This window comes from Mastigoproctus giganteus, chromosome 1 (genome assembly GCF_048544385.1).
Source record: "Mastigoproctus giganteus isolate SK-2022 chromosome 1, ASM4854438v1, whole genome shotgun sequence".
NCBI classification, from domain to species: domain Eukaryota; kingdom Metazoa; phylum Arthropoda; class Arachnida; order Uropygi; family Thelyphonidae; genus Mastigoproctus; species Mastigoproctus giganteus.
This window is the reverse complement of record NC_143575.1, coordinates 158,495,890-158,513,405: the sequence shown is the minus strand read 5'-3', so window position 1 is coordinate 158,513,405 and position 17,516 is coordinate 158,495,890. Positions and strand designations below refer to the sequence as shown.

The 17,516-nt window shown below is 36.3% G+C and overlaps 1 protein-coding gene across 2 annotated transcripts in view; it reads left to right on the top strand.

Moving 5' to 3' along the window:
* LOC150091211 (hemocytin-like) overlaps positions 1-17,516 on the top strand; it is a 1,750,539-nt gene that overhangs the window by 815,091 nt on the left and 917,932 nt on the right. For both annotated transcript variants that reach the window (XM_090374755.1, XM_090374750.1), the window contains one exon: positions 917-979. In XM_090374755.1, coding sequence (XP_090230881.1) covers positions 917-979 — 63 coding nt within the window. The remainder of the gene's footprint in view (positions 1-916; positions 980-17,516) is intronic.

Sequence of the window (17,516 nt, the reverse complement as noted above, 5' to 3'; positions counted from 1 at the left end):
TTTGAAAACTATTTGAGATCACTGTAGTTACCTTTATATAAGCAAAAGCTGATTCCCTCTCCTTTGAAATAGTTACATCTTTAAGTAAATCCCATATCAGTACATTGTGGTTACTGCCACCTATTGGATATTTTTCCTGATGGTTCATATGCATGAATGGTCACTCCTGATAATCACATCCTAAGTATTGCTTTCTCTTGTTGCTTTTCTAACACTGCTTGTAGCAAACAACCATCCAATAATTCAACAAAAGTCATGTAATTGTGCGACTGACCATCTCACAAAGGCTAGTCAATGTCTAGAAAGTTAAAGTTCTTCATTATAAGACATTGTACAGCCTTAATATATATTCACAGACTGGCCACTGGATATTACACAGGATCATTATTAATGAGTTTGTGTGTACTTCTGTCATGAGTACAGCATAGCCATTTTTTCATATGAAGAAATAGCTATGCTGTACTCACATCAAACTTTACTTTATACTGAGAAATACAACAACTTTCTGATTTCCAGTGAGAAATACATTTCTCACTGTACGACAGACATTTATTTTAGTGAATTGTGATTTCTGAAACTAATGGTACAACTCTAATTTAGTTCTTAAAAGACCATTAATACTGACTTATGAAACATACCATCCTGCATTTCATGCATAATAATTTATTAATCGTTTAAAAAATTTGCAGAGATTTACAATAGCAGCTGTTCTGGGCTGTTCTTGGAGCCATTTGTTCATTGCCTGTGTTCCATTAAAATTTTGGACATTTTTCATTCAGGAACTTGTATGGAATTTAATTGAGCTTCATTTTATGTTTCTTTGTTTTGAATTAGTTTTTAAAACCTATAAATTTTTCGTTTATATAAAAAAAAAATTTTTTTTTGGTTACTTGCAAAGACAATTTTTTCTTTACAGCTGAAGAGGCAGTTACTACGGTTACCACATTGGCTTCATCTGCTATCCCTTCAATTACCCCAAGTATGTATGAATTGTATTCACTGATTTTATAATTGATAAAAATTTGAAACAGTGCTACTTACATACATGGATTTGCAAATGAATTTTTAATTAAATACAAAAAATATACAGTGTATGTGTGGGAAATTCACTTTTTCCCCCCTTGTTTGATTATTCTTTATGGAGTCTTTATTCTTATTGTTTGTTATTGTTTGTTATTTGGTTTTTAGGAGCATTAGCAACTAAGGCCATATTGCTCCGGGATATGCGGTGGTCATTCCTTGACCTTTCCGCATACTCCGTATTTGGTGGTGATGGGCTCGAACCCCGGTCTAATCAAGAAGCATGTGCTACGCACTGCTGCTCCTTCCCACCTGGCTATGGAGGCGCCCTTTTATTCTTATTTATGCTTTCAAAATTAATTGTATTCATGACAAGAATGAATGAAAAGTACTTATTTCTATTAGAATTATAATATTTTAGAAATATCAGAACAGCAAAATGTGTGTGTGTGTGTGTGTGTGTGTGTGTGTGTGTGTGTGTGTGTGTGTGTGTGTGTGTGTGTGTGTGTGTGTGTGTGTGTGTGTGTGTGTGTGTGTGTCTTTATACATATATAAATATATATAGCAGACTCTCGATTTACCAGGATCGGATTAACTGGGACACTTCAAGGCTCCAAATTTAATAACTAGAATAGGTATAAACATATATTTTGCAAGTCATAAATAAGTGAGAAGACGTGGCGTTATAAGTCTTAATTGGGAGATTAATGTGCCTATTATCTTGCAACCCCCACTGTCTTCACACCCGTCACTCAAAAAAAAAAAAAAAAAAAAAAAAAAACCCAAATGTTTAGTTTGTTTTAGTGCGTCACGTCGATTGTTGTGTTCCGTTGCACTGGAAAAAGACAAATTTTGTTTTGTTATTTGTCAGGGATGTCGAAATTTTTTTATAGTAATTTTTTTTTGTATAGAAATCGCAAAAATGATAGGTAAATGCAAAAGAGTTGAAAACGGTGCATCCATTTAAATCTTTGAATTATCACCATTATAATGTTGGTGACCAAACCATACGTGACATTGTAAAAAATAAAGGGAAGCTATTAGATTTAAAATTGATATTGCAAAAAATAAAGCATCGTATTGGACACACGAGTAGTATGTCGTAAGTTTTTTTTGTTTTTTATCTATCGTTATATTTTTTACGTAGGTTGCTGGACATTTTTCGATACAGTAAGTCCCCAACTTACTATTTGTTTTCACTCAATTTTTTTTTTTTTTTTTTTTTTAGAATTGTAAAATTTAAAACAACAAAAAAAAATAATAATAAGCAATCAGTAATGACGAAAACGACATGCACAAGTGAGATCGGAGTAACAAGGAAAAAAAGAGAAGATTCTTACAATTATTTATGCTTTTTTTTTTATATGACTGAAGATTTTAGTGAAGGGGACACACACTTCACCATAATAACATAAAAACCCACAAAATTCCAGCTATTGGTATCATCGCAAATGCAATAAGATCGAGTTTACTACCCATTTATAATCGATTGCTCTAACAGAAATGCCCAATAAAACAGATAGTGCAAATTGTTTTTATTGTTTTTTTTTTTAACCTCCAGAAATGTGCTTTAGTAAAATGTGAGTTTGCGCTGGGTGATAATAGTGAGTTTTCGCCTTAACCCTGTGAAGTTCTCTACAGAAAATTTCATTTTGACCATTATAACAGTGCCGACTAAGAGAATAAGTGACAGCGGTACTAGTACATCTACCAACAAAAGAAAAGCGATCAGTTTGGATTAGAAAATTAAACTAATAAGAATGTGCGAAAATGGTCAAACATTAACAAGTATCGTGGTGAATTCAGATTTGTCAATAATAATATAGTCTCTTATGTATGTTATGTTGGAGACATCTGTATTTTTGGATTAACCGGGAAATCGATTATTTGGGATTTGTTTTTTACTACCTATCCCAGAAAATCGAGAGTTTATATATATATATATATATATATATATAAATGTGTATATGAATGCAATATATATATAGACAAATGTATATTTTCAGTGTATTTATTGGATAGGGGTGCTAACCCATCAAGTGTAATTACCATGGAAAAAATTGAGAATGCCTGCAAGGTGAAATTAAATAAAATTAACATACAAAATAATAATGATAACATTGATGGTTCCAAAAGCAGTGGGTCCTAGGATTTTAACTACTTCTTCAAAGGGTCAGCAGCCAAAACCGTAGGAGCCACCGCAATAAGCAGGGTCTGTTTCTGTTATGATGTATTGTACGAAATGTATACATCATAGCAGACCCAACAGAGACCAAAAGGAAGGAATAAAATTCAAACATAAATAAAAATTAATATATTAATATAAAATAGACTTAAAAAGCTAAAATAATGCCAATTACATCTTGTTAAAAGAAAAATGAATGAAAGTTTGAATTCAAAAAGAAGGCAAAATTCAGTATGAAATTTAAACAAAGTAACTTAAGATAATGGAATAAAGTCAAGTTTATGAAAACTTATTGTGTGCATAGACCGGAATTGGGAAAATTAGCTGAGTGTGGTGAAATTACAGAACAACGTCAGAGACCAAAGATGAAAGCGATAGTTCTCTGTACAGTATATTTATATCAGCTGAAGTAACCCCGAGTGAGGGGGGGGAAGGTGTGAAATCGTCAAAGTTAAACTTACCCATGTGACGAGGAAGTAAGCAATTAAACAAATGAGGCAAAGTGCCAGCAAAGGGAGAATCAATGACTTACAAGCTAGTGTAGAAAAGACTCTAAACTGTATCTTTTCTACACTACAAAAAAGGATTGATAGCAGAGGAATAGCATCTCGATATTGCTTTCGGCCAGCCTAATCGCACATGAGAAATAAGTTGTAGTTATTAAGGACAGTAGAAAGCAATTGGAAGAAGGAGAATATAGTTGTGCTCAGGTTGTCCTGGGTTGTGAAACCTGTATCATAGTCGGTCCTTGGACAGATGACTGGACAAATGCCTCATGTATTTAGGTCAGTATTGATATTGTTATTGAGGAAATGAAAAAGAAAGAAAAAATTGAAATAAAAATAATAACGTCGACAAGACTTAACAAAACAGCAAGCAGGACATAACAAAGCTCAATACCCCGTGGGCATAAGCTTTCTACACCATTGGACACAACAAAGACTTGGGGGGGTGGGGTATATAACCGTACATTATATACTGGCCTGAAAGTAATATGAAATCAAACAGCAAATATGTTGTTTATATCAAAGTTGTGGTTTATAAGTTTTTTGAATTTTATAATATTTATTACTTTTTTGAAATGATGGCAGAGGAAAGCTGCAGGGAAATTATTGCATAGCAATTTATTATGGAGTAGTTTGATGTTGTCAGAAAAGAGACTGTTGCTATTGCACTGCTGTGTGTGTACACACACACACACACTATAAGTGTTCCATAAACATAAAATTATAATAATAATGACCAAGAGGCACCAACACCACCCCAAGTCATCCTTTGACAGGCTGACCATAGCCTGTAAAGTAGGGCATAACAAAGTTCAGGAAGGGAGGGAAGGGACGGACTGACCTCATTGAACAAGAGAAGATGCCAATTAAGAAACTATGTGATTATTTCCAAGGAAACACAGCACCAAACTACCAAATCATAAGAAAGGTAGACAAATGGCACACAGCACACAACTCATCAAGGGGACCACACTCACACAGACAGAAGAAGAAAAGAAAGAAAGTTGGGCAAAGAAGACACTCCAAGGCAGACATTACAATGACTTCCATCAAGAGTATATAGATAAGATGGCTTGCAGTGCTCTCAGTTATTACAAAATCATTTACCTCCCTGTTAGAGTTTGATAAATATCTAGCCTTCTCCTCCTTGAATAATTTCTTATGTGTGAATGTAGATGTAAAATACTCATTTAGTTGGGCAGCTATCTGAGAATGATCTACAGTCAAACCATTGATATCAAGTGGTCCAATCTGATTCATCCCCTTTCCTTTTAGAGTTTATATAAGTAAAGAAGACTTTGCTGTTTTTGTTTGCATCCTTTGCCAAAGATTTCTCATGATCTGCCTTTGCTTGCCTAACCTCTTTTGTGACTTTATTACACAATACCTAATATCTACAATAGACTTCTGTGTTTCACTGATAATTTAGCATTAGCATTAGCATTAGTAGAGGAACATAATGCAAGAAAGCAAGCGTATACAGCATCAGCCAAAAAAAAAAAAAAAAAAAAAAAAAAAAAAAACCTTCCAATTTCACTGATCCATTCATTCCAAATATTTGTCTATTTCTGCCTTGAATTTATTTAAGCTATCAATTTCCACAACAACAGATGGAAGTTTGTTCCAGCAATCAACTACCTGTGGGCTAAAGGCAAACTTCTGCACATCTATCCTACAACTGTCTTTCCTCAATTTGAATTTATGCTCTCTCAGGTGATTATTCTCAGCAATAGGAAGAATCCCATCAGCATTGAGCATGCTGAAACTGTTCAAGGCGTTATACACCTCAATCAGATCACCTCGCAGGTGCCTAGTCTCCAGACACTGTAATCTGCAAAACCTTTCGGCAAAACAAATCGGCAAAAGCCTTTCTTCATAAGAGCAACCCTTCATTCCATTCACTAATCTTGTTGCTCTTCTCTGTACTCGTTCCAACAACTGTACATCCTTCTTAAAATGAGGCCTCCAGTCCTGTATACAGTACTCAAGGTGTGGCCTGACAATTCCTGTATATCATTGACATGAGCTACTCTTGCAGACCATCTGCACTGCTCAGAAAACTTCATATCTGCCTGCACAATTATCCCCAAATACCTTACTAGTGTGCAAGTTACCAACCCACAATTTCTAGTCAATATCTGGGAAGTTAAAATCCCGCATTATAACACACTCTGATTTACAGGCCCACTCTATTTCTCTTTATAATTGTTCATTATACTCATCAAAGTCATTAGGCCTATAACAAACTCCTACCCTCATTTTTGCTTTCCCAGTGCTTATGTCACACCAAACTGACTAAAAATGGCACTGTACACAGTATGTAGCTACCATGTAGGCAGTAAGGCAATTGCCTCTGGGCCCAGCATCGTTGACTGTCTCCTCTTTTTGCAATTTTCATTAATTAAGTAGGGGCCCGAACATGTTCTTTGTCTCTGGGCTCAAAAAAGGGTGGCTGTGCTACTGACTGTCCATCTATATCAACTGGATGCACTTCCTTAGATTTTATGTGTTTCTTAACTAACAGCATAAACCCCTCCTCCCTTCCTATCCTGTCTATCCTTTCTGTACACCTTGTACTCCCCAAATTCTAATTCTGCATTCCTTATATCTGTGTGACACCACATCTCTGATATCCCAACAGTATCCCTCTTTGATGTCTTGACCAGCACTTCATATTCATCAAATTTATTGACTATACTCCTAGCATTGGTGTATGTGCAAGTGTGCATGCATCTGTTCTTACTCTTAGTTACTCTAACACAGCCCACATGTTTACTTGTTTCACAACTTGCAGCAGTTCCTGAAATCCCCAGCAACTTGCTTTCCGCGCTGCTGCTCATTCCAATAGAAGTAGTGCAACTATCACTTTCACCTCTGCTGCAGCTACTGTTAATCTTTTAATCTGTGAATCCCCCCCCCCCCAAGCTAGCTGTTTTCTGATGCACCTAACATTGCCTCGATAGCATCAGCATATATTCTACCACTCTTTCTATTTAAGTGTATCCAATCCCTATAGAAGCAATCTCTCCTGTTAACAAGCACAGATCATGCTGAGAAAAATTCTACCCCATGCATCTTGCACAATCTCTTCTGGGTCAAATTGATTGCAAGGCTCTCATCATATACTCCCTTCTATTGTGTCTGGGCAGAATTACAGACACTTTCAATTTTAACCCTAACCCGCAACTGTTTTTCAACATTGACCTGTACTTGTTAAGTAAATCCACAGATCTCCTACTCACCCCTTGCACTTTATTATTATTATTATCCTTATATTATTTCTCCCTTATTGGGGGTACCACCTAGTGATGGGTATTGCTATCAAAGTACACAGGGTGGTTTTTGTTGTTATGTCTGGAGTTCCTTGTAGGTGTTCGCTGGGAGACCTATTGCTGCTAGGCTGTTATGTAGGGTCTTTGGCACCATACCTGTGGTTGACACAATGATCGGGATGGTCGTTACTTGTTATTATTATTATTAGGTGCAAGGAAGCTTGAGGCTTATGCTGCACCAGCCAAATAAAAAAGTCCTGAGCGAGCATCAAAAGTAGAAAGGAATCACCAAGAAAGAGAAGAATGATGATATCCAGCTCAGGACCCTGTGTGTGCCAAGCCCATACTCACCAGATGAGCCCCTGGTGTTGTAAAAAAAGATTTTTTAATAATCATAAATAAATAAATAAAATCACATTTTATTCATTTATCCCTAAAGCATTTCACTTAAACTATTTTACCTCACTAAATTTATTATGGTAATTTCATTACTTCATTGATCTAATAATTTCACTACTTCATTAACCTAGTAATCATTATTAAGATTCACAAGTTATTATTGTCAATAACGAATTGCTATTAATGAGGGCTGACACTCTTGTTGCTTTCTCTATAAAATTATGTAACTATTATTTCCAAATTATTTAATCATCCTTAAAGAAATTTTATATACTGTATATGCTGATGAATACATTTACATTCAAATAAATATATATACACATAATGACAAAACTACCAATAAATGATATTTTACTGTTATTGCGAATTTCTGTATATTTTTAAATGGTTGATCTTATTTTAAATTGTTATTGGGTACATGATGTTTGTCATTGACATTCTTCTAGTAATGATAGCTAATGCTACTGGAGGTAACCAGACACATGTGTTCCAGTGAAAGCAGTGAAGGTGTGGCACTTGCACTTCACAAAGGGTGCAAATGCCATATGATAGCAGATAATATGTCTCTCATTACTCAGTGCAATATCATCTTCTTTTACCCTTTCACAAGTGCAAAAATATTCATTATTAGAATATCAGTGATATATCACCATATTTTTCCATAGTAGTAAAATTACAGAAGTATAGTGGAAATGATATAGATTTAATTATATGTCATATTGTAACTACCTTCACAACGAGTTATCATGTGTTGCACTACCTCGAATAAGTATTGCTTCGCCTATGGAGAAGACAGACTATTGTTAGTTATTCTCGGGGGATACCACCACCCAGATGGCACCATTTCAAGGCTTGTTGACATACCGTCGGTGGGCGGGTAGGTACCCTGGTGTTGCAGTCGTTATTGTTTGTTATTTGGTTTTTAGGAGCATTAGCAACTAAGGCCATATTGGCTCCGGGAATATGCGGTGGTCATTCCCTGACCTTTCCACATCCTCCATATTTGGTGGTAATGGGATCGAACACTGGTCTAATCAAGAAGCGTGTGTTATGCACTGCTGCCCCTTCCCACTTGGCTACGGAAGTGCCATTGCAGTCGTGCCAACTCAGTTGTTCAGTATAACTCCACAATATGAGAGATGCCAGTTGGTGTGCATAGTAATAATACTAAAAAGAGTAAACATAAATGCACAAAGCATAATAGGCTATGGATTGGGAGTAGTAAAACTACAGAAGTAGTGTAAATGGCATTGATTTAATTGTATCTCATATTGTGACTACCTTCACAACGAGTTACCATGTATCGATGCCATTTACACTACTTCTTAGTGTAAATGGCATCGATACATGTAGTTTTACTACTACAGAAAAATGCTATGATATATATCACTGCTATTCTTATAGTGAATTATCATTCTGTATCTGTAGTCTACAGTCAGTCCTCGTATAACACGTGTTTACACTACACGAATTCGATCATACATGATTTAAAAATAGGGGAACGATATCTTATATAACACGGACCGAATTTGCTTATGCACGATTCACCTTTGTGTTTACAAGAAATGGCCGTCGAACGCGGAATCACTCCAACTGAATGCAACACGATAGGAATGAAGGGAAGATTCTGAAAATGTATTTGTTTTTTATTTTAGTGAAGGGGAAACACATTTCACCATAACAACGTAAAAACTAACACAATTCCAGCTATCGGTATAATTGTGAAATCAATTAGATCGAGTTTACTACCAGTTTATAATAGATTCCACTAGCAGAAACGCAACTGGAAATTACTTTTATTGTTTTATGGTAGTAACCCCTAGAAATGTGCTTTAGTAAAATGTGAGGTGTTAATAGTGTATCTCTGCCTTTACGGTGTTGTTTATTCAGTTGCTATACGCGCGCAGCTTTGTTTATGTGTATCAAGCATGCCTCCTCGTTTTGTAATTGTGCTTTGTTCCCTAAAAATGAGTAAAATACTTAAACGGTGTGAAAAGGGAAGCATCCTGATTCAGAGAGAAAAAGAAAAGCAATATTGATAAACAGAGGCGGACGGGGTCAAAAATTCTTACCCGGGAAAATTTATAGTGGCCTCATACCATGGTTTATGGCCAAAATCACACCGGCCTCCGGCCCACCGGGGTTTCCCCTGGTAAGGCTTATGGCCAGTCCGCCTCTGTCGATAGAGAAAAAAATATGAAATTGTGAAACGCTTTGAGCGAAATGAAAGACAATGTGATATTGCACGTGCTACAGACCTAAATGAGGGAATGCCGAGAATTAGAAAGAATGCAGAGAAAATAAAAACAACTTTCATAGCAGGAACAACTCAAAGTGTAATTAAAATCCATTTGATTAAGACACAAAGAATTGGAAGAGATGGAGCAGCTGTCATCTGTTTGGATAGAAAACCAAAAAAAAAACAAGTTTGCTTACGATAGAAGCAAAAGCATTAGCAATATTTTATTACGTAATAGTCGTAATAAAATACTTACATATTTTATTACGATTATTTATTGTGTTTGGTAATGTTTTGGTTACAAATGTGTGTTCAATCTTGGGTGGTCGGCACCTAACCCTATTTTTCCCATAGGCCCTGTTATTTATATTACACGATTTTGCATTGCACGAGGGTTTCTAGGAACACAACTATTGTGCTATACGAGGACTGACTGTATTATACCTTGTGTGTTTATTGTTTTTAGTATTATTACTATGCACACCAACTGGCATCTCTCATATCAGGGAGTTATGCTTCACAACTGGATTAGCATGATTGCACCCCCCGGGGTTGCAATCAGCGTTTTCAAGGCCAAGAGGCCATCATTGAAAGACCAACTGGCCACCATTTCAAGGCCAACAGACCTTGAAATGGTGCCATTTGGGTGGTCGTATCCCCACCCCAAGAATAATTAACAATAATCGTCTCCATCGGTGAAGCATTACTTATTTGAGGTAGTGCAATACATGGTAACTCATTGCGAAGGTAGTCACAATATGAGATACAATTAAATCAATGCCATTTACGCTAATTCTGTGGTTTTACTACTACAGAAAAATATGGTGATATTTCACTGATATTCTTATGGTGAATTACCAATCCATAGCCTATTACGCCTTGTGCATTTATGTTTATTCTTTATAGTATTATTACTATGCACACACAAACTGATATCTCTCATATTGTGGAGTTATACTTCACAACTGGATTGGCATGATTGCAACACCAGGAACACCTTGAAATGGTCATCAGGCGAAGCCTAATGCTGCCCGGAATTTCCAAGAATAGGTAATAACAGTCTTCTCTACTGGGGAAGCGTTACCTGTTCAAGGAGTACATAAGTTTATGAGTGGTGTGAGTTGAAGGAGTTACTTTCCCTTTCATTCTTCTCAACTGTTTCTTTTCTTCTTCCGCTCCTACTATTACTTTCCTTCTACTTTTTGCTTTTCTAAGTCTAATAGGGACAAGTGGATAATATTGTTATTATCCCACACATACAGACAAGCCTTGAAACAGTGCCATCTGGGTGGTGGTATCCCCAAGAATATGTAACAATAGTCTTGTCCATTGGTGAAGCGTTACATATTTGAGGTAGTGCAATACATGGTAACTCATTGTGAAGGTAGTCACAATATGAGATACAATTAAATCGATGCCATTTTCACTACTTCTGTAGTTTTACTACTACAGAAAAATATGGTGATATATCACTGATATTCTTATACTGAATTACCAATCCGTAGCCTATTACACCTTGTTTGTTTATTCTTTTTAGTATAAAAATATTTATGTATGTATTTCTATATATACTATATAATATTTGTGTAGATACGCCATAGTTAACCCCTAAAATTAAACTACATATGTAGTGTAAAGGCATTGTTTTAATTATATTTCATATTGTGGCTACCTTTACAATGAGATACCAGGTATTGCACTACTTCAAATAAGTAACACTTCTCTAGTAGAGAAGGCTCTGTTACTTATTCTCAGGGGCACACCACTACCCAGATGGCACCGTTTCAAGGCTTGCTGGGCCAAGCCTTTAGGCAGTGTTATCAGTAGGTGGGCAGATACCCTGCTAATGTAAACATGCCATCACAGTTTGCAAAGTTAACTGTGGTGTATCCACTGATATTATTTAGTTAATTTAAACCTATATGGAATCATGCCTTGTGTATTTAGTCTTTAAATGCAGTATTTCTATATACACTGCCCTACCATTAATATCCAGACACCCTTCCGTGGATGGAGAAACTGGGCCTATGCATGCAACACATCAAAGAACCTGCTATAAATATGCACACTGGACTTCGAAAAGACAATTGCAAAAGTGGGCATGCAAGATGACACATTCAACAGAACTAACAGACTTCCAACGTGGATGATAGTAGGATGCCACATAAGCAAGCGTTTGTACTAGACATCGCAGTCACTCTGGGAGATCCCTAGGTCAATGGTTAGTGACGTCATACACAAATGGAAGAGGAATCTGATTGAATCTGCCAAAAAAAGGCCTGATAAACCCCAAAAACTAACACAACAGGACAAGAGAATTCTGCGAAGAACTGTGCATGCAAATCATAATTTGCCATTTTTTCAAGTCACACAAGCCCTCTGTGAGAGTATTGAGACTAATGTTAGCATTAGTACAATACCGAAGGATACTCCATAATATGGGTTACAATGGTCGTGCAGTAGTTCACAAGCCATTGATCATCTTAACAAATGCTAGATGCCGATTAACATGGTGTAAGGAGCACGAATCCTGGACTATAGAGCAGTGGAAAACAGTCCTATGGACAGACGAGTTGAGGTTCACACTCTATCAGTCTGATGGCCGTTCATGCGTGTGGAAAATGCCAGGGGAACAGTTCCTTCCTGATTGTACCCTCCTAACAATTAAGTTTAGTTTAAGCAGTGTTATGGTATGGGGCTGCTTTTCACGGTGTGGCTTGGGCCCATTAGTTGTTATTGACAAAACCATGAATGCTGTGCAGCATCAGGATAACCTGGACAATTCTGCACTTCCAACATTATAGCAATACTTCGGAGAAGGCCCATACCTGTATAGCAAGACAACACGTCATGCCATACTGCTCAGGTCGTAACAGAGTGGTTTGAGGACATGGGTGTGGAAAAGTTGGATTGGCCAGTCAAAAGTCCTGATCTGAACCCTATGAGCATCTTTGGGATGTATTGGATAGTTGGGTATGTGCACATCGAGATTGCCCAAAGAACAAGCTGGAACTGGTGGCTGCATTAAAGGCTGAGTGGAGGAACATATCCTCCACTCTGGCCTTTTTAAATTTTTTTATAAAATTTATAAAAAGGCCATTTATAAAAGCTGGTTGAGAGTATGCTACAAAGATTCAAGGCCATCATAAAAGCAAAAGGTTTCAATAAAAAATATTAAATGACACAATAAAAGCTTTTTTTTCTTTGTCTAAAGAAAAAATGTCCAGATATTAATGGTAGGGCAGTGTATATGTATATAGAAACTCTCCAAAGATGCTATGCATCTGTTAACTTGTGCTTACAAGTAATATTAACAATTTTTATATTGTATTATATTAATATTAACAGTTCATAAATTTTAAAAATTAAAATAAATTTAAATGAGAATGATCATTGTTTTTCAATGTTCTTTACTAAAAATTTACCAGCCCATTATATTATCATCTACTATTTGTTTTTAGCCATGAATTATATGATATAGAATGATAAACATTCCTACAAAGGTCTCGTTTTTTTTTTTTTTTTTTTTGTATATAAAATGTTAGAGCCTGGTTGTAGTAATTTTTTTTTTAAATTCTGAAGTGTATAGACATAGCATTCCTAATGATAGTTTCCAAAATTAGTGTAGAAGAATTTTTGCTTCAGAGAATTGTGTACTGTCCAGAAACAACTCTCAAAAGTGTTAATGGAAGCTTGATGTGGCCAACACTATTTTTGGCATTGAGAGAAACGTTTTTTTGCCCACTCTCCATCTCTTCTACATAGAGTTTGTGCCATCTTTTGAGGTTATGATCAACATTGTGATGAGATGCAACGTTCCTTACATTTCCATAATCCAGTTTAAAAGAATATTTTAGAGACCAACTACATTTTATTCAATGAATATGTTTCTAATAATCTAGCAGGCATCTGAATCAGCTATTGTAAAATTTTGTCACTTGCTACCAGGGACAGATTTAAACTTGTTTTGGGCCCAAGTTATAACATGTATGAGTCCCTTCTCTCTTAAAGTTCAACTGTGTAATATTAAAAAAAATGATTTTTTAGGATGGAGTGAGGCTCCTTGAAATGTGAGGCCCTAAGCTTTAGCTGGTTTAGTTTATGTGTAAATCCCTCCCTGCTTGCTACCCTTCTATTCTGTTCTATTCTCTCTCTCTCTCTCTATTTTCTATTCTGAGCTATTCGGGTTCCTTTCAGTCCATAATCCTGGACTGAAGGGAGTCTGTCTGAATAGTGTTTGTATGCAGCAACATGATTAGGTCATGCTAAGGAGTAAGGTAAATCTTGCATGTTGTGCACGTTATATAAAACGTCACTACATGTCTCATCTTCAATAATGCATCATAAATAATCAAACTAATAAAATAAACATTGTGAAAATGAACAATCTGCCCAAGAACTTCCTAATTCATTTCACAATATTATGCAGCCTCAGTTTTAGTCTCAGTGATGCTCATCCTCCCTTACAATCCGATAAGCCCACTTAATTTTTCTGACAGAATTTCAACTGTCAGTCTCCTCGACCATGCATCTCATTTGTAATAATTATTTCCTTCTGCTTTATGCAATATTGCTGGTGTCCATTTTAAAAGTAAGCCCAATGATATCACATTATCATTGGATCGAATGATACCATGTTGCTTGTATTGAGTACAATGCTACCAACTTATGATCACTGGTGTAATTGTATGAGGACACCGGTGGAGGATATTTTGTAAATGGAGAAAGTGACAATTTTGCATTTCAAGTGTTCACTTTATTATAATCCATGTTTGAAGTTGCTCACATTATTAGTGGTGAATAAATGTCATGCTGCATATTATCGAGCAGCATGCTCTTTTTAGTGGGTGGACCATTATACTTGGAAACAAAACCTTAACAATGAATGTCAAAGAAAATTTTTTGAAAAATTCCCTGGCACTAAACATCTCAAACGATTTCCATACCGAATCCATAGTATGCATGATCTTAAGTTTTAGGATATTGTTAAATATTATGGTATTTTTGCTGGTTTAAAAATTTACTGCAACAGGTAGTGAAATTTTAGATAAAATTTATTTCGTTCACAAAGCATGTTTTGCTTTATGTGTCCATGTCAACAATCAAAATTGGAGAATATGGAGAGCTGAAATCCACACATTTTTTGTGAAAACTCCTTACACACCCACAAATCGGTGTTTGCATATTTTTTGAATAAACTATCACATCTGATATTCACAGTGGGATCATAATGCACTTTATTTCATTACTAGAGGAAATGAGAGTCTTCTGGCACCAGCAAGGAATCTTACCATACTGCATACTCAACCACTGAAATTTTTCAAGTTTGTTGGGAATTGAATGATATAGCAAGGACTTTGGATACCTAAGTCTCCTGATTTAACATTCCCAGATTTATGTTTATGTGGGTTATTAAAGCAATGCAACAAACTCTTTGTTGCGTTGCTTGCAATATGATCAAAAGAGTGATGAATTTATGCATTTCTAATAAAGAAACAAATCCAGTATTGTTTACAAGCTATTCCATTTTCAGGATTGGAAAACCATTACATGCACAAAATTCAGCATTATGCATTGTGAGTATTTTTCATTTTATGTTGTATGCACTGCCCTTCAAAAACATATCCAAACAGAGGTTGATTTCACATCGATGTCAGTTTCTCCTTTGGCTGCTATGACACACTACATTTGTTGGCAGAAAGCTTCCCATAGAGGGGGAAGCATTCTATCAACAAGCAATAATAATTATTGTTTTAACAATCTGCAGGCATTAATCAAATCAGTATTGTGTATATTGTCTATATATGGACATTATATGAATGTTATTCTATATGGACATTATATGACTGTTATTCTATATGGACATTATTCTCTCTGCTTGAAGCCAACTAACTACAGCCTGAATTCAAGAGGACTTCTGGATTAATGGTGATAGTACTCATGGATATGTGGATCTTGATATTCCATGTTAGACATATTCTAATCTGGAATCTTTCCTTTTTGATATTTTTCTCAAAATCACTTTATATCATTCTGCTAAATTCATTAGTTGCCTCTGCGATTCACCCAAACCGACAAATAATTTATAACTTTTGACTCCTTTTTCTTTGCAACTTTCCTCAATTTTCTCTACTTAAATTGTCCTTATAATGGGGTAATTTTCCTTTCTGAGTTTAGGATTCATAAGGGGAGTAATGAAAATTAAAATCATAAGGGAGAGTAATGAATATTAATGCCATAAGGACGAATAAAGAATATTAAAATCATAAGGGAACTTTACTGTTTGTTAGCATTTAGCATTAGCATTAGTAGAGGCATTTGATGCAAGAAAGCAAGCTTATGCAGCATCAGCCAAAAAAAAAAAAAAAAAACCCACTTCCACTTCACCCCTCTGTTTGTTCAAAATACCTGTCCAGCTGAGCCTTAAACTTATTTAGGCTATCAACCTCCACCACAAGGGATGGCAGTCTGTTCCACCAACCAACCACCCGCTGGCTAAAGGCAAATTTCCGCACGTCTATCCTACATCTGTCTTTCCTCAATTTGAATTTATGCCCTCTCAGGTGATTTTTCTGAGCTAGAGGAAGAATCCCATCAGCATTGAGCATGCTTAAACCATTCAAGGCTTTATACACCTCTATCAGATCACCTCGCTGGTGCCTAGTCTCCAGACACTGTAATTTGCAAAACTTAAGCCTTTCTTCGTAAGAGCACCCCTTTGTTCCATTCACTAATCTTGCCCTTCTCTGTACTCGTTCCAGCAGCTCTACATCCTTCTTGAAATGAGGCCTCCAGACCTGTATACAGTACTCTAGGTGTGGCCTGACCATTGCCTTATACAATGGAATAATCACCTCCTTATCCCTGCTGGAAAAATTCCTGTATATCATTGACAATACTCCATGAGCTACTCTTGCAGCCCGTCTGCACTGCTCAGAGAACTTCATATCTGCCTGCACAATCACCCCCAAGTCCCTTTCATTCTCTACCACTGTCAGTGTAGTACCACAGAGTTGATACATTGCTCTGGGGTTGCTTTTTCCCATGTGTAGTACTTTACATTTGTCAATGTTAAACTTCATTTGCCACCTCTCAGCCCATCTGCTCAACCTTTCCAGATCCTGTTGCAGCAGCATAGTGTCAGTAGTGTCCTTGACAACCCTGCCAACCTTTGTATCATCTGCAAACTTGGACATTAAGCTTGATATACCATCATCAATATCATTTATAAATACAGAAAACAATAATGGACCCAACACTGAGCCCTGAGGGACTCCACTAATAACATTAGTCCACGATGAGCAGTGTCCATTGATTACCACTCTCTGTCTTCTCCCCCTCAACGACCCCTTTATCCATAGCAGCAATTTGCCTCCAATGTCACACTGCTCCAATTTGTGTAGCAGTCTTCCATGTGCAACAGTATCAAAAGCCTTTCTAAGCTTGTTGTTGTTTCTAAGTTTGTTGTTGTGTTCCCCTACATTCAGTGATAAATGGGATCACACAGAGTTATAAAAAGTGCCTATTCTACTGTTAAAGCTTTAAGTTAAATATGAAATAAATGAAGTCAACTGCATCATAAATGTTGAGCTAGAGTTACCTTATCATCCTTTTCGCACAACCAAACATCAAGACTGAGGCTGGTTATACAGTGAATTCTAAATGGGAGGCCTTCAGAGAATTAATCTTGGAAGCAACTAAGAAATACTGTTCAAGGTTTAGGCCTAAATGGATGTCAGATGAACTAATGAGGCTTGTGGCAGAGAAGAAAACTGCATGGGATGCATATAAATTAGCAGGTGACAGAAGCCTACGGCAGATATAAGCTAGTCTGTAATCAAGTCACAAAGGAGGTTAGGCAAGCGAAGGCTGAGTACGAGACATCCTTGGCAAAG